Source organism: Carcharodon carcharias, chromosome 3 (assembly GCF_017639515.1).
Source record: "Carcharodon carcharias isolate sCarCar2 chromosome 3, sCarCar2.pri, whole genome shotgun sequence".
NCBI classification, from domain to species: domain Eukaryota; kingdom Metazoa; phylum Chordata; class Chondrichthyes; order Lamniformes; family Lamnidae; genus Carcharodon; species Carcharodon carcharias.
In genome coordinates this window covers 26,437,666-26,461,362 of record NC_054469.1, presented here as the reverse complement: position 1 = coordinate 26,461,362, position 23,697 = coordinate 26,437,666, and the positions used below count along the sequence as shown (strand labels likewise).

The 23,697-nt window shown below is 40.2% G+C and overlaps 1 protein-coding gene across 5 annotated transcripts in view; it reads left to right on the top strand.

Annotated features, from left to right (window-relative positions):
- The window catches only part of LOC121275859 (5'-AMP-activated protein kinase subunit gamma-2-like), a 408,268-nt gene that overhangs the window by 328,415 nt on the left and 56,156 nt on the right, over positions 1-23,697 (top strand). For all 5 annotated transcript variants that reach the window (XM_041183599.1, XM_041183598.1, XM_041183600.1 and 2 more), the window contains one exon: positions 4,642-4,723. In XM_041183599.1, the coding sequence (XP_041039533.1) occupies positions 4,642-4,723 (82 nt within the window). The remainder of the gene's footprint in view (positions 1-4,641; positions 4,724-23,697) is intronic.

The window sequence follows — 23,697 nt, the reverse complement described above, 5'->3', positions numbered from 1 at the left end:
TTTCAGATTTCCAGCATCTGCAGTATTTTGCTTTTATATTGAGGTGTGTAGGCTGGGCCCAGAGCTGGAAGCTTAAAATGTAGTGTATCAGTCTTGCTTTTTCAGTTAGTTGTTTAGAATGAAAAGTAATGCCAAATAACAAGTAAAATGGTACAGAGGCACCTAAAGATTTACAAGGATAATATCAGAGCTGAGAGGATATAACCAGTGGGAAAGGTTGAACAGGCGAGGGTTCTATTCTCTGGAAAATAGAAAGCTGAGGGGTGACCTGGTTTGGGTCTTAGAAATTCTGAAGAGGCTTGTTAAGGTAGATGTAGAGAAAGTCTTTCTGCTTGTGGGCGAAACCAAAAAGAAGGGTCATAAATACAAGGAAGTCACTAATAAACCCAATGAGGAATTCGGGAGAAAGCTGTTTACCGAGAGAGTGGTGAGAATTTGGAATTCACAACCACAAAGAGTAGTTGATGTGAATAGTGTAGATTGATTTAATGGGAAGCTGGATAAGTAAATGAAGGAGAAAGATTTAGATCAGGGACTCCTAAACTGTAGGTCGTGACTCCCTGGGGTTACAGGACGAGCAATTGGAGTTGCAAGCTCCGAGGCAGCAATGGCAGCTGTGGGACAGAGTCTCGGATTTAACAGCCCTGGGATTGCCCCTTAACTGTATGTGATTTTTTTTTTGCCTGTGCACGTGGCCAAATGGAAGGAACTCTGAGGCCCAATTGCTGCCAGCAGCTGAGCCTGCAACAAGTTTTTTTTTTGCTAAAGGCGAAATACTGCGGATGCTAGAAATCTGAAACAAAAACAAAAAATGCTGGAAAAATTCAGGTTTGACAGCATCTGTGGAGAGAAAGACAGAGTTAACGTTTCGAGTCCATATGACTTCAGAATTAAGAGAATTAAAAATATGGTGAAATATATACTGTTTAAGGTGGGGGGGGTGAGACAGGTGAAGCTGGATAGAAGGCCAGTGATAGGCGGGGGCAAAGGAGAGATTGCAAAAGATGTTATAAACAAAAGATCGAAGGGGTGTTGATGGTGGTGATACTGGCTAAAGGAAATACTAATGGTGACATTAGGAGATTAAATGTCTGCTGCATTCGCTGCTCACAGTGCAGTCTTGCCTCTACATTGGAGAGACCAAACATGACCCAGACCTTCTGGTTGCTTGCCATTTCAACACACCGCCCTGCTCTCATGCCCACATGTCCATCCTTGGTCTGCTGCAATGTTCCAGTGAAGCTCAACGCAAACTGGATCTTCCGATTAAGCACATTACAGCCTTCCGGACTTAACATTAAGTTCAACAACTTCAGATCATGAACTCTGTCCTCCATCCCCACCCCTTTTTGATCCTTTTTTTTTCAATATTTATTTTTTTAATTTTTATATACATATTTTCCCCACCTATTTTTATTATTTTTTAAATTTATTTCCATTTTTTTCATTGTCTTATCCCCACCTTTTAGCCTATTGAGATCTTTTTTCCCCACACTGTCCCCTCCCCCAACCCCATCCCCACTTGGGCCATCTGTCACTTGCTCATCCTGTTTTCTACTCTTAATGTCACCATTAGAACCTCCTTTAGCCAGTATCACCACCATCAACACCCCTTTGACCTTTTGTTTATGACATCTTTTGCAATCTCTCCTTTGCCTCGCCCAATCACTGGCCTTCTATCCAGTTTCACCTGTCCCACCCCCCTTAGTATAAAGTTCACCATATTTTTACTTCTCTTTAGTTCTGAAGAAGAGTCATAAGGACTCGAAACGTTAACTAATTTTATTTTTGCCTTTAGCCCTGCCATTTGACCTCACTCTCGCGCTCTCTCTCTTCTTTCCCCCCTCCCCTCTCCCAACAATGCTTTCCTACCAGGTCAACTGTCTAACCTTGCCCCCCCCCCCCCCCCCCCCCCCCAAACCCTCAATTTTCTCTCTGGGGTCGCACCATGTGTGATTATTAAAATGAGGCCATAGCAGGGCAAAGTTTGGGAAGCACTGGGTTCGAGTTAGGTGAGGAACAAGTGGATGCTCGCATGGGACATAAGCACCAGAATAGACCAGTTGGTCAGAATGGTCTGTTTCTGTGCTGTAAATACAATGTAAGTTAGTCCACACAAAAGGGACAGAAAGTGACACAATTTCCCCTCACTTTTTGAGGAGTGAGATACTCTACATTTTGATACTCTACATTCAAGTTCTGTTTGTAAAGAAAATGTATGGGGCCTTGTGGCCATGCCTTCAGCCCACTCTTGGCAGGTTGGAGTTGCGCACATGAGGCAATGTACTAAATACAATGCACAATATTAACTTTGGATCACAGGGGAATGACCAAGGTTATGCTATCCAGTAATTAGATATTCTGCACCTTGGGCATATCCTTAAGTGCAAGACATTCTGACCAGTTATGTGAGTGCCACACATTACTATACTTGACACTATAAGACAATCCTAAAAGATTAACAATATTTTACAAGGAAACTTAAGAAAATCAATAAACAGTGTAACCATGCTTTCCCACTCTAAGTTGCCTGATAGCTATAACATCTCAAAATGGGAATATATCATTAGCAGATACTAAATCTAGCATGGATAGAAGATTGGCTGTCTGGCAGGAGACAGAGTGTGGGGATAAGGGGGTCCTTCTCAGGATGGCGGCCGGTGACTATTGGAGTTCCACAGGGGTCAGTGTTGGGAGCACAACTTTTCACTTTATACATTAATGATCTAGATGAAGGAACTGAGGGCATCCTGGCTAAGTTTGCAGATGGCACAAAGATAGGTGGAGTGACAGGTATTATTGAGGAGACGGGGAGGCTGCAGAAGGATTTGGACAGGTTAGGAGAATGGGTGAAGAAGTGGCAGATGGAATACAACTTGGGCAAGTGTGAGGTCATGCACTTTGGTAGGAAGAATAGAGGCAAAGGCTATTTTCTAAATGGGGAGAGAATTCAGAAATCTGGAGTGCAAAGGGACTTGAGAGTCCTAGTCCAGGATTCTCTTAAGGTTAACTTGCAGGTTGAGTCGGTAGTTAGGAAGGCAAATGCAATGTTGGCATTTATTTCAAGAGGACTTAAATATAAAAGCAGGGACGTGCTGCTGAGGCTTTCTAAGGCTCTGGTCAGACCACGTTTAGAATATTGTGAGCAATTTTGAGCCCCGTATCTCAGGAAGGATGTGCTGGCCCTGGAGAGGGTCCAGAGGAGGGTCACGAGAATGATCCCAGGAATGAAAGGCTTAACATATGAGGAACATTTGAGGACTCTGCGTCAATACTCGATGGAGTTTAGAAGGATGAGGGGGGATCTGATTGAAACTTACAGAATATTGAAAGGCCTGGATAGAGTGGACGTGGGGAAGATGTTTCCATTAGTAGGAGAGACTAGGACCTGAGGGCACAGCCTCAGAGTAAAGGGAAGACCTTTTAGAACAGAGATGAGGAGAAACTTCTTTAGCCAGAGAGTGGTGAATCTATGGAATTCATTGCCACAAAAGGCTGTGGAGGCCAGGTCATTGAGTGTATTTAAGACCGAGATAGATAGGTTCTTAATTGGTATGGGAATCAAAGATTACAGGGAGAGGGCAGGAGAATGGGGTTGAGAAACTTATCAGCCATGAATGAATGGCGAAGCAGACTCAACGGGCCGAATGGCCTAATTTCTGCTCCTATGTCTTATGGTCTAAATTTAATACAAACTTGGGATAAAACAGAGCAATGTTTAGTTGAAGAAATACAAACTTGCATTTCAAATGTACCTATATTAATCACAAGACGTTCCAAAGTGCATTGTAGCCAGATTTTAGGTGTAGTTGCTCTTATAATATCATAAAACATGGCAACTTATTTGCCCTAAACAAGATCCCAGAGACAGCAGTGAGTTAAATAAATCGATAATCTGTTTATAAGTGACTTTGGTTGAGGGGTAAAAATTTCCCTGGACGCCAGATTTCCCTACTGCTCTTCAAATAATGCCATAGGCTCTTTTATGCACTCTGGAGAGGGAAGACGAGGCCCTGGTTTAACATCTCATCTGAAAGATGGCATTTCCAGCCCTGGAGCACCGCCCTTGTACTGCTCCAGAGTATCAGCCTAGATTGTGTGCTCAATTCACTGGAGTGGTACTTGAACTTGTGCCCCTCTAATGCTGAGGTGACTGTCCCACGAAGCCGGTTGATGTGGAATTTAGTTGTGTTTAAAATTTCTTAGCCTGTGATTATTGCTGGCCCTTCTTGAATTTTCTTTTTTATGCTGGATCTCTTGAGTTGTATGATAGTCAAACATTATTCTTCCTCAGTGTAACCACAGTCTTGTCTGTGCTCACCATGGTCCCTTGACTAAAGCCAGTATTCTGAGGGAAATGACACACCTCTGTTCTGTAAGATCACCTGCTGGTATTTGTTGTGATATCCCACGGGATGTTGTCTCTTTCCAGTGTTGCTTTTGCACCATAGTTTAATTTGTGCTTGAAAATGAAATTTCCTTTCAGTGTCATTTTATTTTTTTCTGTTGTGATCTTTAGGTACAACACAAGCTGCCTACGTTAATTCTGGCAACCACATAGAATAGAACTTGTGACAACTAAGCCACGTTGGTGCTTGATATGCCTCTGTACAAATTTTAACAGTCTCTTTGATTTTTTAGGTGAAAAAGGCCTTCTTTGCTTTGGTGGCAAATGGCGTTCGAGCAGCCCCACTTTGGGAGAGTAAAAAACAGAGTTTTGTAGGTAAGTAGATGCATTTGTTGAACCGCAATTCGATAGAAGTTGTTAAAACCTCAAATCTTATAAAATTAATACAGTATAACCGTTGAATCCATGGAAGCTTCTGTGCCCTATAGAGAATTGAACACGCTAAAGGAAAAGCAGGAGGAAAATCTGGCTGAAAGGGTGTTAAGAATCTGTAATGGATTATTGGCAGAATGGAGGGGCAAGAAACCTTAAATTGTTGGAGAACGCAATTAGAAGGTTCTTGCCAATAAATAAGATTCAGGGTTGCATAGTGTCGCAGTAATTTGAAATGCTAAGTGTAGTATATTTGGGAGGAACAGGTGATTTTGGGCCTACAGTATCCAAAGCACTACACTATTGGGGTGGGGGGGTGGTTTGCCTCATGTCTGATTCTGTTGGAAACTAATTGTTGAGGCTGGTTGCAATGATTAGGCAACAACTTCATTATCATTGTATCATATGACTGCAGGATGGCAGAAGGTGAACTAGGGTGCTGTTTTTTGCTGTTTGCTGATTTTTCATGCAGCATATCATGTTATGAGAAATGTGCCAAGGGAACACTGAGGATAGGTGTGTTTGAAGAATCAGGGATCTTCTGCCTCAGACTTTTGCTATTTAGCAGCCAGCCAGAAATGGCGTTTTCATTAATATACAGATGTTACTATTGCACAATGTACTTCAAAATTCTGATTAAGCAAGTCAGATTTTGCTATTTGGGTGGCTGTATCAGTGTTGTTTTTTGTCTGCCAAATCTTGTGACTTTTGACTAATTGTCTGATTTAAGAGACCCTCTGAACTAATTTTTCTCCTTGGGGTTTCTTGACAACACATTGTCAGGATCATATTCTGACCTGGTGCTAGCACATTGTGCAAGCAGTGCGCCTTAGGATTTCTCTGTTTAAAAATAAAATCACACGGGTGATGGAGTTATGATGCAGATCAGCCATGACTGAATTGATGGCAGAACAGGCCTGAGGGACTGAATGGACTGTTCCTGTTCTTATGAATTTTTAAACATTCTCTCGTTTAACTCCATCCTTGTGTTCGTTTGACTGCATTTGTTGAGTTGATTGTGGGGACTTAATGAGTCTTGTGGTATGAAGGATCTAACGTAATATGCTTGACTGAAGTTACATGATTGCTGTAGCACCCAAGTTAATGACTTTACCTTTTTAGTTCAGCTTCACTTGTGCAGTTCAACTTGCCAAATGCTCCAACATGGTCCCCTTGATAATTGGTACTTGCTGTTTGAACACTTCTTTCAAACATCAATAGAAAGGCAAATAAGTGATAGTTGATTGTTTTTTAAGCTAAAAGAATCCATCAACCTACATCATGACTGTGGAATTTGAACAAAGTGCAGTGATTTATGAAAAAGCCTTTTATTCTGTTTTTAGTTTGAATATGTGTAACTTTCTGTAAAGTATTATACTGTATGTGTACGACCCATACTTTCTAGCCTTGGTGTTTTGTAGATTAGCCATCATTTCTGGATAACACCTTGTCAGTTTAAACATCAAAAACAAACGTTTGTTGGACAATTGTATCAGTTTCAAAGAGAGCTAACTGGTTTTGTTGGGCTTGTATCTTCTATGGAATTAAACTTGGGACATTTCAGATGAAAATTGAAAAGAAGCTAATAAAAATTTGACCAGAATAACATCATTAGGTTAGGGATGTTAAAAGTACATTCCGCAGAACAGTTTTATCTGGCTCGTTGTGAAGTGTGCCATGCAGAGTCTTTATAGCATGCGGGAATTGTCTGCAAGCTGCCCTGTGTGAGTAGCCTGCACACATGATGGCCCTAATATCTCATTTCACATTGGGTTATGGAACTCAGTAGAGATAGGGCGACTGGGAATAGCATTCATTGTTTCAGGTGGTGGCAGGGGTACAGAGCTGGAGGGCCAGGGTTAGTGGGGTACTGGTTGGAGGTCTGCAGGATTGAATCCTGACAGTTGCAGTGGCATTTTAGCACTGGGTCAGTAATGGCCGCATGCAGGGAAAAGCATTCCTCGCCCAACCCTGATTTTATACCGCAGGCTGCAGCTACTGCCGCTCACAGCGAGAGAGGAACAGCATTCAATACATCCACAGTCCCGCTCCCTTCAGTGCACGTTTGGGTCACAAACAACCCTAGGTCCAACATCTCATTTCAACTGTTGCCTCCTTGCTCTGGACCTTGCAGAGTTTTCAGTTTAAGCTTCAATCAATGGCAAGAGAAAAAAACTGAAAGATGAGATTTGAGCAGCTGGTGGTAGGGATTATTTTTGTTTTGAAGAAAATCTCACTACTCTGTGTATTCTCTTTGTTTTTAAATGCATGTAACAATGCCAAGATGGACTGTGTTATCACTTTGCAAAATGTAATGTGATGTATAGACATGGTGCCTTTAATCTTCCACAAACAGCAAGTGTCTAACCTGCTTAGAAAATCAAATTAGCATTTGTTTTAGGTTAGGCCCAGGTGTAAATTTATGGGATAAGCGATCAAAATCTGGATCCCACAGTGCAAAGTAACAACTTGCATGTATTGAGTGCCTTTGACATAGTCAAATGCCCCAAGGCTCTTTGCAAGAGCATTATGAAACAAATTCTCTGACACTGAGGCATATAAGGAGACATTAGGATGGATGACCATAAGTGGTCGGAAGTAGGTTTTAAGAAGCATCTTAAGGGAGGAAGGAGAGAGGCAGAGAGGTTTATGGAGGAAATTTCAGAGCTCAGGGACTAGGCAGTTGAAGCTAAGGCTATCCATGGTGGAACACTGAAAGCAGGATATTTTAGAGGGTATCAGAGTAGTGAAGCACTACAGTCCCAGCCACTTGTCTTTTTGTTTGACTTAAAAGGACTAAGAAAAAGAAAAGCTGAGTTTGTAAAACATGACTATACATGGCAGGCTGGGATAAGGTTAATAAGCCCAACAATAAGTCTAATAAGCCCAGTCTTGGGCACAGAATCCAAGAAAGACAGATGGAAGCAGAAAGTTCAACTAATATACAGAATGTTGGAGTTATACTCCTTAGTTTGAAAGATTAGTGTTGATTTATCTATGATTTTGTTGTAGCCACATAATTATTATGGCTTAATGACCTATGTTGTTGGGTTTGGCAGCTGAAAGATTGCATTGGAGGAAGGGAATGTTCTATGGTTGTGAGTTTAATGATACCAATCCATTCTTGGAGAGGCAGATGTGCTCATACTTTAATCCAGTGATGATGCTTTCATTTGCACCATCTACTTATGGGTGTAAATCTTAATTTAATGACCTAATTTGAAAATAAAGTAATAATTGTTCCCGAGCCGAACCCAGGCTACTGGTTCACTAGAAAAAAGCAGTTAGTACATGCTTCAGTGTCTTTGATACAGCTGTTTTTAAAGCTGTATTCATAGCTTTCTATCGCTTTTGTATACTCCCCACTAAACTATGCAGTTTCTAATCTACAACACATGCATCGTTATTTATCCAATTACTTGGATATATGGCTTACCGTTGTGCTATCCAAGTTTGCTAATGGCACAAAGGTTGGTGATATACTAAGTAGGGTGGAGAGGGGCATAAGAGGAACAAAGAGACATTAGTAGTTAAATGAGTGGATGAAGCTGTGACAGTTGGATCTCACAGAATCACAGAATTGTCACGGTGTAGAAGGAGGCCATTCAGCCCATCGTGTCTTCACTGGCTCTCTGAGCACTTTAACTTGGTTACAATTTCCTGCCTTTTCCCTGTAACCATGCACATTGTTTCTATTTAAATAATCACCCAATGCTCTCTTGAATGCCTCAATTGAACCTGCCTCTACCACAATTCCAGGCAGTGCATCCCAAGCCCTAACTACTCGCTGTGTGAATAAGTTTTTACTCTCCTCGCATTTGCAAAAATTCCAGATCTTATTAATTTAATTTAAATTCCACCAGTTGACATGATGGGATTTGAACCCATGTGCCTGGAGCATTAGTTTTGGCCTCTGGATTATTAGGCCAGTGACATTACCACAACACCACCATCTCAAATCAGGTGTATGTGAGCTCACCCATTTTGAACCAAAAAAGGACAAATTTGAGTGTTATTTAAATTGTTAAAAGCTACAATCAGTCAAGTTCCAAAAAGATCTGTGTGTCCCTATATACAGATTAATGTAATAATCAGGTGCAAAAAAAATCCAAAAAGCTAGTCGAATCCTAGCCTTTATAACTAGAGAGGCCAGGATATAAAAGGAGGAAGTCTTGCTACAACTGTTTAAAAAATACAAACCCCTGGTTAGATCATATCTGGAGTATTGTGTACAGTTCTGGGCGCTATAGCTCAGAATATGTTGGCCTTGGAAAGACAGCAGTGCAGATTCTCTAGAATGGTACCATAGCTCCAAGTTTAGATTATGAGGACAGATTATATAAACTCTTGTATTCCCTGGAATATTAAAGGCTAAGGGGTGATTTGGTTAAGTTTATGGAATTTTGAAATGATTTGATGGGGTAGATAGAAGGAAGCTTTTTCTGCTGGTGGAGGTGTCTTGGATAAGTGGGCATAACCTAAAAATCTGAGCCAGGCCATTTAGGAGAGAAGTTAGGAAACTATTTTTCTCGCACAATGGTAGAAATGTGGAACTTTCTCCCACAAAAAGCAGTGGATACTAGATAAATTAATAATATTAAAAAGGGGATTGAGAGATTTTTGATAGAAAAGGATATGGAACCAAAGCAGGCAGATGAAATTAAGCTCAGAATCAATTGTGATCTCAGTTAATGGTGGAAAAGGTTCAAGGGGCTAACTGATTTGCTCCTGTTCCTATCTGAGTAAATTATCAAATTAATTGTGTGGGTATGAATGGAAAGCCCATGTGTTTGGTTTGTAAGCAAAGGCTAACAGTGGTGAAGGGGACAACATTCAAAGACACAATGAAGCCAACCGTGAAGTGATTCGTGGGCGAGAAAGTTACCTGAAGATAGATTTTCTGAATTGTTGTTGCCAGTATTGTTAATGCTCGACATGCAAGTAATGCTGCTGCTAAGATGTGATTGCCCCAGAAATAACTGTCATTGAAACTAGTTTCTGAGAGAGGAGAAAATGTTGAAGGACTGCATAGTGTAACCCGCAGAAAAAATTGTTCAAAATTCAAGTGTGCACCAGAAGAATGGACCCACCGCTTACCTGAAATTGGGCCTCAGGCCTCATTTCAGTAAACGAGAGAAGCTGCCAGCACCTGTCAGAGACCATTTGACCCATGCCCTACTTCCAATTTAGCCCTATGTTTGCCAAAATATTCTGGGAGGAGGTATAGAGGAAAGTGCTGGCAACGGCCCACAGTAGTTCTGTGGGTCTGGGAGAAATGGTGCTGCTCTAGAAGTTTTAAAAAACACACTCCCTATCATTTGAGTGGCCTCCAGCAGCCCTTTTAAGGACGATTGGTTAGGCAGCTATAGCTGGAAGAACGAGCTGGGGAATTGCAGCAAGATGCATACCAATTTATACCCCAGTGTGTCCAAATAACTTGTACTGAAAATGGGCTACTCCCAAGTGCCAGAATGCAAGATCGAGCTCACAATCTAAAATTACTTTGCTCTTCCAATAGATTATGCTAACTTCTAATTAAAATGTATTATTCATGGAAAGCTCCTGAACAGATGAATTATTTATCTTTATGTACCCCATCAATTCATTTCAAAATTACATAAACTTGAACCAAATCACCCCTTGACCTTTAATATTTCAGCCAAGTTTATATAATCCCTCCTTATTCTGAGGGTTTCACTATGCAGATGAATTCACTATTCAGATGAATTATATTATGTGATGTTTAAGATGTTTTTTAAAATATCATTGTGTCAAATGTCCATATGGAAAGAAAGACTTGCATTTGTATAGTACCTTTCATGACTACCAGACATCCCAAAGTGCTTTACAGTTATTTAAAGCATTCTTGAAGTGTAGTTGCTGTTATAATGTAGGAAATGCAACAGCCAATTTTTGCGCAGCAAACTCTCTCAAATAATGACCAGGTAATATTTTTATTTCTGATGTTGATTGAGAGATAAGGATTGGCCAGGACACTGGAGATAACTCCCCAATTTCTCTTCAAAAAAGTGCACTGGGCCCTTTAACATCTACCTGATAGGGCAGACAGGCCTCAGTTTAACATCTGAAAGAGGGCACTTGGACAGTGCAACATTCCCTCGGTATTGCAGTGGAGTGTCAGCATTGATTTTTGTGATCAAGTCCTGGAGTGGGGTCTTAAACCCACAACCATCTCACTCAGAGGCAAGAGTGCTAGCAAGTTAGCCACAGCTGACACAGGGATCAACTCACATAGTGAGTAGCTATTAAATTTTAACCTTTATTCTTGGACGGGAAAGAGGAGCCATCGATCTCTTAAGTCTGTCCGCCATTCAGCCTTATAAATCTTGCTTAAATGTGGTACCTGCTGGGTGAGATGGAGGAAAACTTGTGAATGGTTAGCTAGGTTGAATTTCAAAACTGTACTATATTCTGTGAATGGTGACATCTTGCCGTATAATACAGAGTGAGCCATCAATGGGAAGTTCTCGTGCCACTGAGTCTGAAGATTATAGATTCAAGTCTCACTCCCAGCATTTAAATTGGTAATTGAGACTGACAGCGAGAGGGAGTGCTGCATTGTCAGAGGATTGATGCTTTTCAGACAAGATGTTAAAACCAAGGTTCAAGTAAATGTAAAAAATCCCTTGACACCCTTTGAAGAAGAACAGGGCAGCTCGACCAGTCTTTTTTGCCAACATTTATCCCTGAACTAACACCAAAAAGACAAGCTGACTGGTCATTTATTCATTTGTGAAAAACTAGGATGGATCCCTGTACCTCACATTACATCAGTCACTTTATTTTTTAAAATAATTAATTAATTGACTATCACGCCATTTGGGAAACCCAGACAATGTAAGGTGCTACAATTCACTCTTTATTCATCATCTGATCATTCATTTTTTTTAGCAATAAATTCTGACTTGCTATGTTAATTTGCTTCATTCAATTTACTGAATAGTTCATATTTTTTAACACACATAAATGGGATTATCAGGAGAATCCTATATATGCAGCTCAGAAACGAGCCATTCAGCCCAACCAGCCTGTGCTGGTATTTATACTCTACATAAACCTCCTCCCATTCCATCTTAGCTTTTCAGCGTATCTTTCTATTCCCCTATCTCTTAAATACTCCTATAGTTTCCTTTTTAAGTATCCAAGCTATTTGCCTCCACTACTTAACATGTTAGTGGGTACCACATTCTAACCACTCTTAAGTAATTTCTCCTAAGTTCTCTATTGGATTTATTCTTCGCTATCTTATGTTTATGGCCTCCAGTTTGGATTCTTCCACAAATGAAAACAATCCACGCCTATCCTGTCTAACCAATTCATAATTTTAAAGCGTTTCCTCCAGTCTGAATTACTACCTTTTACCCTTCTCTCTGCTTTCATATTTTTAGCCAATGTGTTATCCATTTAGCTATTTGTCCCTGACACCACATGTCCCAACCCTTGTCATGAACCCTGTTATGTAGTATTGTACCCCTGCAAGCAAATTCCTCTTTAAGACACTTTTCCTACAACTACCTTCCTGCGTGCACGCACGCGCACACACACACACACACACCTACCTGCTACACACAACATTTGTAGATTCCTAGTTTGAACAGGGTGATTGAACACACCTCATGGTTGATGTCACTGCTATTCTCTGTCCATTGGGATGGAACAGGTGGCTCCTGAGCTGAAGTGCAACCCATATTTGAACCATACTGGTTCATTCTACTTGTAAGAGGACACTGAAATTGCTCTAATGCAACTGTGCTTGATACTCCAATCCAACAAGCGTTCCAAGTGTTGAAATATCACTACAGTATTAAGAACTGTGAAGTGATTTTTAAGAATATTTTACTTTTTGCTGTAGGCTGAACACTGTCTTTGTACAGTGATCAACTTCCCAGCTGAGATAAGCAGCTCATTGCATTAGTAAAGCCAGAGGATTAATTGCACTAGGATTTTAAACTCTTGCAATTCACGTTCATCTGTATGTTGCAGTGGCATTTAATTATATAAATGTCTGTATTCATTTGGATTCTTGTGTAACTCTTTTGAGTCAAAACAATTAAACTAAATTAACAAAGTTGTACCTGTTACAAATCTGTACACTTTTAAGGTGCAGCTTACATGATCTACAATGAAAATAGTCATAATTTTTTTGATAACTGAAAATGCATTCCTGCTTATCTAACCAGTAACAAGAAGAAAATTTTATGATATCAGATCTGCTATTATCAAATTTAAGGAAAGGAGGAGCTGTTCAGTTTGCAATTTTTGGGACTAGAGTTTGAATCCCGCCCATGTTGTCTGAGCAAACTTTTCATCTTTCTAATTTGCTGACTTTGTTGCCCTTGTTTGAAGCCTCATCCTAGTAGCCAATGATACTAGCCCATAGTTCAAAATAACGATGAATTTGTTACAAAACCTCACTGGAAGTCTGGCAATGATCAGTGTAGGAGGATTGCGGCAAAATAGAAGGAACTTAGTTCAGCATCTAAGTAGGTAAAAACAAGTGTTTCACGGGACTTAATTCTTTGTCTCAGAAATAATAGATATTTGCTACTTTTTACAGCTTTGGCAAGTCAAATAGGAAATTTCATTAGCCAGAAAAGCTCTTGATTTCCCAATAAAAGAATTTATCTGTTGCAAATTGTTCTATTTTTGACTAATGGAGTTAGCATAAGCTTTGATTTTAATATCAGAGACACTAAGTTCTAAAATTTATCTAAAAGTTCTAAAATTAATCTCTGTATTTTTCTGCACTATGAAGACACAATGCAGTGCTTGATTCTTGCCTAAGCTGAGCAAGAAAGTATAGGCCCAGTTTTTTCTAACACCCAATCAAATCTTACAATCTTAATTAGTCCTCTTGGAATCTCTGGGTAACTGGAGTAAATCTGAGTCCACTTATGAAGTATAAATTGATGTCTTTTGACTCGAAGCTCTTAATTCTCTGTGAGGCCCGCTCCCCTACAATGTCAAGCTTATGAGCTTTTGTGGAAAACTCAGTTCTTGAGACGACAGTTAAATGAAGAACCTCTGCTTTCAGCAGTTTGGCATCTGGAATATTTTCCACTTTATAAGAGATGCAGTGACAAGTGGAAGGAAATAAGTGTTGCATTGTCAGAAAGATCACTTCACAGCTGTTAATAATACAGTGGCATTCGAACACTGTTTGCAGCCTATGTCTGCCTCAAGGAGTCAGAATGCTATCACAACTTTCCATCCTTTTACAATTAACACTCTCTTGTATTTTATTTAGCAGGAAAGTGGAGTTGATGTAGAAGTTCAGCCATGATCTTATTAAATGGCTGAACAGGTTCAAAGGGCTGAATGGCCTACTCCTGCTCCTCTTTCTTATGTTCTTATCGTAATCTGCCAAAATTGTAAGACCTTGAATTGAGGAATCATTACAGTTCTGCTATTCACATTAGCCCTAACTTTGAAGGAAATACTGTAATTCAAATGGAATGGTACCAGTGCCTCAGGTGGCTTTCCCTATACCACTGGGTGCACATGGGCACGGCTGTCAAATGTAAATGGCTGCCTCTAGCTCCACAAGTCAGTGCTCATTTTTTTTCGGTCACATGTGGTCTGAACACTTGGCCTATGATGTGACAGGGGGTGTGATTTTTATGTTGCTGAGCAGTACAAGCTTTCCTTTAACATTGAGCCCCCCCACCAGCCCAATCTGCTGCAGAATTCCATCAAAACGCCAATCTGCAACTTGACCCGCATTGCAATTGCTGGGGACTGTCTCAAATGGTCCTCAGCTATGGCCTCCTCCCACTGGTTTTCCTGCTTGTAGCTGGCCAGAATAAAATTATAATGAGGTCTTGCCGTTAAATTTGGCAGAACTTCAAGCCCCTGCCCTTGCCATTTTCCTGTCTGTCATCCTGTAAATTTCAGGCTCTGAATGTCCACCAGTTGAGACTTGAGACTATGGCGAAAGAGCAGAGGGATTGGGACTAAGTGAATAGCTTTTTCGAAGAGCCAGCACAAGCACAATGGGCCAAATGGTGCCTCTTTTTTACTGTAGAATCAATGACATCCAGCTGAAGTGGTGTAACTTTGAGCAGTGAGAGAAGATTGCAGGAATACTTTGATTAAAACTGGTTCTGCAGTGTATTTGGGACATGAATCTTGTCTGTGTGAATCTATGCCCCTTTTGATCCTGTCATCTTGCATAGGGAAAATAACATAAGATAGTAGGAATAAGCAAAGGCCATTTGACCCATCAAACCCATTCCTTCCACTGATGATGTTTAATCTATTTTACTATGTATTCTCAACCCCATCTGTTTGAAACCTAATTTTAAAAATGATCAATGTCTGTTAATATCTTTGATATTATTGTTGACTCAGTTTCCATAGCCTGTGGGCCCATTGAGAATTGAACATGTCAGACTTCATTGAACACGTACTTTGCATTTAGATTTATATTTGCACACCTTCATTTGCCAGACAGCTTCAGCCTTTAATTTTTGTGAATTTTATATGCCTTTCCTTTCAGCTTGTCAAGTTCATGAGCTGCAGGATTTCACCGTATTGTTTGCCTTTGAATAAGGCTATTTTTAGACCTCATCTGAAGTCTTCTCGAGTTCCATTTCTTTTCCCAAGTGATTAGAGTGCTGAAGTTTTATTAGCCATGGTATTTCTTAGAAAGGAAACTCTGATTCACTACACTAATCTTTATTAATCTTGCATCGGTAGGACTGCTAATTAGCACAGAAGCTGCATGATGACTCAATGACTCAGGCACTAAGCCATACAGAGCAGTAATTTTGAGTGCTTAGTCCCTAGATTCGATAAAGATGCATGATTTGAAATGGTGCTCTACAATTGGCCTCTGTGTCCCTGGGCTAGAGAAATGAAAGAGGGGGAGAAAAAATCCCTCCTGTGTCTTGATAGTTCAGCTGGCTCAATCCTGTGGCCTCCATGATGATGCAGGGAAAAGAATAGTCATTTAGATGAGATACAGGAGGGCTGCTTGATTGTGAAATTGTACTTCAGTATGCAGTATTGTCTTCAAAGATAGTGAAGTCGGTAAGGCCGGAGTGCAATTTCACTGCACATCTCCAGCATCCATCAGCTTCCTCATCATGGTTGTCAGTGCCTCCTAAATCTCAACATTTGTCCCAGCATTCTAGAATAAATCATTGGAATATAAATTCCATCCATTAGCTTGGGGACTTATTGTTTTGAAATCTTCAGCCTGTATAGGACTTTGATTTCATTTTAGCCAGTCTTTAATTCTACTTGGATTATTGCTATTTAAGCAGGCTACATAGGAGCCAATTTTCAACTACTGCCAGACAGGAATGGGGTGACAGTGCAATGAAAATGATGGCACAAGGTCCCTCATTCCTGCCAAAATCTGGCCATATTCATTTTAGCGGGCTTCTTAATGTGGTGGTGCATGTAGGGCCATGCAATCTGGTGTCTTATTAAGCCAGTAGGTTCTTAAAATCCGAACAGGAAAATTAGGACCCTTGTTGGTGATGAGGAGCACATTTTGCTGCTGTTTTAGTGTCTGCTGAAAATTAGTTCTATTGTCTTCCATAGTGAATTCTGAGAGTAAATACACATGTATATTTGTGTTAGTATAAGTCTCTCTGAAAGGGAAGGTTATCCAAGTATTTAGTACTAAAGTTTGAATTGTGGTCTGACCTATAAATTTACAAGGGAGCATGTTACAGATATCCTGTCTCTCCTGCATTGTCCCGCTTGAGAGGATTGCCCTTGCTCAGTTTTGCTCTTACCAATCCAGTGATAGCACAGAACATATCTGCCAGTGACTTCTGTTTGTACATTCTGCACCTTTACTTCAGGCGACGCTGTGCACTCCTCTTCCTCACCTACAGACTGCTTGACAGCAAGCTGTGCAGACAAGGGGGACTATTTCAACATGCATTCCAACAATATTCTCCAATACTTTTCTCAACCCTTACGCTGCTTAAGGTGTCAGACTGCACCTGTCTGACACCTAGTTTTAAATGAGCCACAATTTCTTACAGTTGAGCATTTAGGATACTGTTGTTATGATCTCAGTAGAGACCAGTAACTTTTTATTTTAAAGTCAATGAAATTAGAAATTCCACTTATTTTCCAAAAGAACAAAGCCCCAAGATTCCATGGTTTAAAACAAGAATTTTTTTGCTATATAAGAGTCAACCAAGCAAACACTCAATACCATTTATGCCCTAACATCATACCATCCATAGGCCATACCATCTATGCCCTAACATACAGAATTAACATGGGGTAAGCATGAATTAACAGGCATGGACTATAATTAAACTGCAAAGTGTACCTTAAATGGCAGATAAAACTAAGAACCATCTTACAACTTGGCTTAGCAGACTACCTAGATTTTACTTATCACAGTGAATCGCAAAGTCCTTCAATTCTGCCTTCCTCTTCTTTAAAGATTTGGTCACTGATTTCCCTTTGACAGCATTTCCAACTCGACCTGGATGCCCTCTTGCTACTTCTCCCTGAAGTAGTTGTCAAGCAACAGGGTTCTGCTCCGAATGCCGCAACAACTGCTCTGTTACTCAGTCTCTCTTCCCAAGATTGCATCTGACTGGATTGGCCAGGCTACACTGCAGCATCTGTTCACAGGCACCATCCCAGCTCCCTAGATGTACTGAGCAAACAACCATGTGTGTTCCCCTGAATCTCCACACATGGGCTAACTCTTGTGCCACATGCTAGGTCACAAGGTAATGTTTTTTTCATGCCGCGTACCACGTAAGCATGCTGCTGATCTGTGTCCCTTCACGTCCATCAGCCAGGGCTCAGCTTCTGGTCCAAGCCTGAACATTTAACAAATTCCTAACTAACATTCATTAAGGCAGCAGCATAGATTTTTAAGCAGACACCAGGCAAAGCATTTTCACCTTACAAATTCAAAATGAGATTCCTTTCACTTTGGTTCCTGTGGAGTCAGTTGGAGGCTTACAGCTGCTTTGATTTTACATTGCCTCTGCTCCAGATGCACATACCTAGCACAGCTCATTGAATGTAAATTCTCATTGTATCACCAGCCTCTTCTAACAATAAAACCCTTTGATAGTACCAATTTTGTTTATAAAAAAACATATTGCTTGGCCTCTGCTAGCCAGGTGCCAGATTTCACTCGCCTTCTTGAATGTTCTATTCAAAAAATGCAAATGCACTCTACCTCTCTTACATCTCAGAACTAGTACACATGAAAACACCCAGACTAGCTGGCTTTAATCCAATTAAGACACACCCACAGACTGAACCTCTATTTTAAAAGAAAAATATTTTCCAATAATACATATATTAATTGCTTCATGACATGCTGCACAAATCCAAATCCCAGAGGGAAACTTGGCTTACAGGCCCTTTTTCTTGTATTCTGAAAACAAGAAGGAGACATACTGATCTCAACAGTAAGAAATCCAGTAATGCTTTTTGGATTTTAAAAATTGTGTTTTTGACAAGAGTAAAAGAAAACTTAAGCACACAAGATTACAGATGCACAGCTAAACTTTGTCTTACAAAGCATTCCCCCAAAAAGGCACTCTAGTTGGTCAGACCCACAAGTAAACACTTTCTAGACAACACTCCCTTGATAGATATTTAACTTTTTTTTAAGACAAACTGCTGTGGATTCAATAAAAGCATACCACATGACCCTATAACTCTCTTCCACTCTGCTGTGAAAATCCAAACTTATGAATAAAACTGCTTTTTGCAGCCCAAGACTTTTCTGGCTTGACTGGATGGATGATTCCAACTGTATTCTCTCCTAGCCACAGTTCCAACTGGAGCTACATCTCACATCTTCAGTTCAACATCCCAATAGCTCAAATAGCTGTAGCCAATCTAAGCTCTCCACAGTAACCCTAAAATATCTCTTTTCCCCTTTCATCTCAGATTCCATTGTTTTCACACCTCTTTGAAACTTAGATTCTTCTGAATATAAGACCTTTCATGTTTCCATCTTGCCCTTTCTTTCGGGTCAATAAAATATCCCCATTCTATTTACCTGTGGAACTGCTGCAATATGCAAACATGTTTCTTGCTACCTGATTCTCCTTTGATATTCAAACAAATTCTTCACTTATCTAAAAATACAAACGTTAGACGCCACCTGTTGTATCTCAAGCCTAACACCTATCGGCTTAATGTTTTAAACCCCTCAGACAGCCTGTCTCCTGTTAATCTCTGCCCAGCTTAATTGAATCATACACACATAGCCTTTCACAGAATAACACACTATTCCCCCCCAAATTTTTTTTTAAATCTATTTCTCACAAAAACTAAGAGATTTTATTTGGGACCTAAGCACCAGTGAAAAGGCTTTTATTAAGAGCCTGGTCAAATTGCACTAGATCCAAGCAGGTGATGTCAGCAAAAAACTGTAGAGGGGGTGTGAACTACAGACGGAAGAAGTAAAAGCACAGAGAGCAAATTGTTTACTTATGTCAATGTGGGATTTGCATGTAAACACTGAACTTACAAATGAGCAAAAGAATGTACAAGTCATGATTACTTTGCATTTGTATGGAAATAAGTTTTTCACACGATGCAAATATCTTCCTACTATGATCTAGTCTTAGGAATCTGAATATCCAAACTTTTTCACAGTTTGATATTTTTGAACCAAATCAAAATGCAATTATACATTTATAATTTATAATAAATTCCTACACGGTCATTAAAATAATATAGCACTTTGGTATTATGCGTAGTGATTTTAGATTTTATGCCACGTTATCGTATCTGCCTGGTTCTGTAAATGCTTTGGTTTGAATTGAAAACTTTTCTATTAGGGTTATCAGATGGGAAGAAGGATTTTTTTGAGAGAGAGAACTGACCTAAGAAGGTCTTTCTCTGTCAATCAATCTCCTTTCGGCTTCTCACATTTTACTTGGGCTCACCACAATCACCTTGATCACCTTTTTCTATCTCCTCCTGTCGGTCACCTATTCTTCTAAATCACGCTGTGTCTTGGTACCGCATTTTACCATCTGATCTGAGGTCCTCCTCTTCCTGGCAGTCCCAACTCCATCACTTGCCTCACCACAATTTCCTCTCTTTCTCCGCAACACATGACCAAACTATTTCAATCTCTTCCCCGCTACTTCCTTCGATGCTGTCACAGTCTTCACTAACCCCCCGATGTGTTGGTTCCTGATTATGTCCATTCTTGTTACTCCACACATCCATCTCAGCATCCATTCGTGTCCAGTTGTTCTCTCATCTTGATGTTGCCCAAGTTTCTGCACTGTATAATGAGGCTGGTCTCAACTGTGTTGTAGATTGTTCCTTTCAATTTTTCTATCATGTAACACTCCACTGCACTTCTTCCAATTACTCAAACCAGAGTTCATCTGTTGCCTAATTTCCATTTCTATACTTCCATCTTCTGCCATTGCTGACCCTAGATGCTTGAAGCTACTCGCTTTCTCCAACTCTTCACCTATAACCTTTACACCTTCAGTCTGATCCTCTCCCCTGGCTCAAACTGACCGTCCATAAATTAGGTCTTTGGCCTGCTGATCTTCGTACCCTTGAGTTTACTTCCTCACTATTTTTTGCAATCTTGAATGTGTCCCTTTCCTTTGACTAATATTTTGTTTGGGAAGACTTTGTAGTTCTTAGCTTCTTTAGCATGTTCTTTTCAAAATATGATGTAGCCCAGCTGTGTTTCTTAACCATCACTATTGGAGGTTGTAAGGTGCTTTCTGTATTTTGATACCAGGTGTTTAGCATTATCAGTTGCTATGACATGGCAAACCCCAGAATCTTGGCTCATTCTTCATTTGTGTTTACAAAACAGCACCTGCCAAGGATAACATCATATCCTGCTCTTTCCCTCCCCACATGCCCATTTAGATCACCTGCCACCACTATCCTGTCACTGGTTGGTATTGTGTGAATTGCGTTGTACACCTGTTCCCAGAATTCTTGTGTCTTCTCTGGTCCACGTCCCCTCTGTGGTGCATAACAGCTATGTTCCACGTTTCGGTCCCAATTTCTGGCATTACTTCGTTGCTTCTGCCAGTGAATGTCTGATAACTAAATTTGCTGATGAGACCAAATAAGTAGGAAAGTAAGTTGTCAAAAGGCAGTAGAGGTGCAAAGAAATATAGACAGGTTAAGTGAGTGGGCAAAAATTTAGCTGATGGGAGTATAACGTGGGTAAATGTGAACTTGCTCAATTTGGTAGGAAGAATAGAAAAGCAGTATACTATTTAAATGGAAAAAGATTGCAGAAGTTGGTGGTTCAGAGAGGTCTAGTTATCTTGGTACATGAATCACATGAAGTTAGTATGCAGGTACAGCAAGTCATTAGGAAAGCAAATGGATGTTACCATTATTGCAAGAGGAATGGAATATAAAAGTAGGGACGTTTTACTACAACTGTACAGGACCTCACAGGTGTGAGACCACATCTGGAGTATTGTGTGCAGTTTTTGTCTCCTTATGTAAAAAAAAATATAATTGCTTTAGAAGCAGTTCATAGAAGGTTCTCTGGACTCATTCCTGGGATGAGGGGGTTGTCTAATGGAGAAAGGTTGAACAGGTTAGGCCTATACTCATTAGAGTTCAGAAGAATGAGAGGTGATCTTATTGAAACATAAGATCCTGAGGGGACTTGATAGGGTGGATACCCGAAGGGTGTTTCCTCTTGTGGGAGACTGAAACTAGAGGATGTAGTTTAAAAATAAGAGGTCTTTTTAAGACGGTAATGAGGAGAAAACTTTTCTCCCAAAGGGTCATTAGTGTGTGGAATTCTCTTCCCCAGAGAGTGGTGGGGGCTGGGTCTCTGAATTTATTTAAGGCAGAGTTAGACAGGTTTTTGTTAAGCAGGGGAGTCGAAGGTTATGGGAGGGGCAGACAGGAAAGCAGAGTTGAGACCACAACCAGATCAGCCATGATCTTATTAAATGGTGGAGCAAGCTCAAAAGGGCCAAATGGCCTACTTCTGTTCCTATGTCACTGATTCTGTCCACTGCCAGTACTTTGTCCTTCATTTCTTCACGTAGTACTATTCGATCACCATTTTATTTCCTTAATCTTGTCCGTGGTGGCCCTTCTGTTTTGTTTCCTGAAGACCCATGATTTATCTTGTTTTTCTCATCATCAGATCAGTTACCTCATCGCTTTTCCCTGTCAGGCGGCCAACATTTGGACTTGCTATTTTGAGTTTGGTCACCTTTTCATCTCTCCTTTGGGCTTTCTTTCTTAGCCACCCTTGCCCATTGGATGGTAACCCTTTCCCATTCCTCAGAGTTCGTGCAGGGACCCTGCTTGCAGTGTAAGCCCTAAAATGAGTGCCATTTCCATTCATATCTCTTTCTGCCTATCCTCTGGAGGAGAAAAAAGGCTTTACTTCCCTTGGAGTCTGGTGGAAAATGGACATTTCTGGGCTGGAGATAGATGTTCTTCAACTTTTTCCAGTGTCTGAATGCAAAATTTAGCTGACAGTATATGCTATAACTAATAAACTAGGTCTTGTAGTTACTTATACTGAAGCTTCAAAGGAAAAATGTATTTTTGTGAAAAGCATATAATTGTTATACCGGGTAATATTTTTGCTTTGGTGCATGTTATGATTTTTTAAAAATAATTTCACTTACATCCAGTCACGACCCTAAGTTCATTTTTTTCATATAAGCAGTTAAGAGTTCTGGAGTGTAACAATCTGAATGAGGACTTTCTCTGGGCCTTTTAATTGTGAAACAGAAGTTGAATTCACAAGATTGTAACTGTTCCTGCTGCAGTTCTTCCTATTTTTCACTGAGCATTGGCAATTCAACTTGGTATGAAGCTTAGAGCGAAAGTAGTCTAATGAGGTGGCTGAGACCCTGGAATCACCTAGAGGTTCAGAACTGTTTGTCGTGTAATGCACGTACATTTGTACAGAAAGCTGTGGAATGTAGACCATCAGCTTTCTTTATGTTCCTTTTTCACTCTGCATTAAGTTGAGTCTAGAAACCATCCAGCTATTAGGAAGCCTTCTCAAATTATCAAGTAGTCTGATGCCGAAATCCATTTGATTGTACTTGAGTTCTGTTGCTGGTCATCATCTCCCAGGCTAGCTAAGATAGCTGGCACTCTTTCTAGACTTAACCTGTAAGATATAATTAACACAGTGTGAAAAGGAATTTGAATTGTTTGGTTTTTTGGAAATGTAGAAATTGTTTGATTGCTGGAGGTCCTTGTACAGTATGCATAATCTATGTAGTTCCTTTTTTAGTTGCTTTACCTCTCAATTTGTACTTAATTGAGTAATGTGCTGATTATTCCTCTCAGAAGTTGGAGGATTCATTGATTATATATAGAAGATTGGTATAGAAGATTGGCTGTACGTAGACACCAGCTAAGTTTGAGTTTAAATAATGGCTATTTGCCCAGTTTAAGTCATGGCATCATTAAGCTGCACACACTGTATCCTGTTAACATTTGTTAAATGTTTTACAATGCACTTAATAAGATACAGTGTGGAGTTGCCTCTTATCTTCAGTTTGTAACATAGCACAGTTCTGGATGAAGAACTCCTTATGTGTGCATCTGCTCAAAAAAAATTACAGTCCAGGTAATAGTCTTCAAAAGCAGGGTTCTAATAATTCTACCAGAGGATACACTTGTGTACAAATGATCATTATCTGTTGTGCCTAGTCTGTTAGAAGTTGACATTCAGCCCCAATGCAGTTGTTTGAGATGTGACATGGCATAACCTGTTTCCTGTATTTTACAATAGGGATTACATAAAGACACGAGATCAGCCCTTTAAAAAAAACTGACCCATCCTCTGACCAAGCTTTCCCAGGACATCATTAGCTACACTTTGAAACATCATTATCCTTTTTGGGTGTGAAACACAAAGCCGGAAAGCTGATTGATGGCTGATTTTGCTCTCAGCTCAT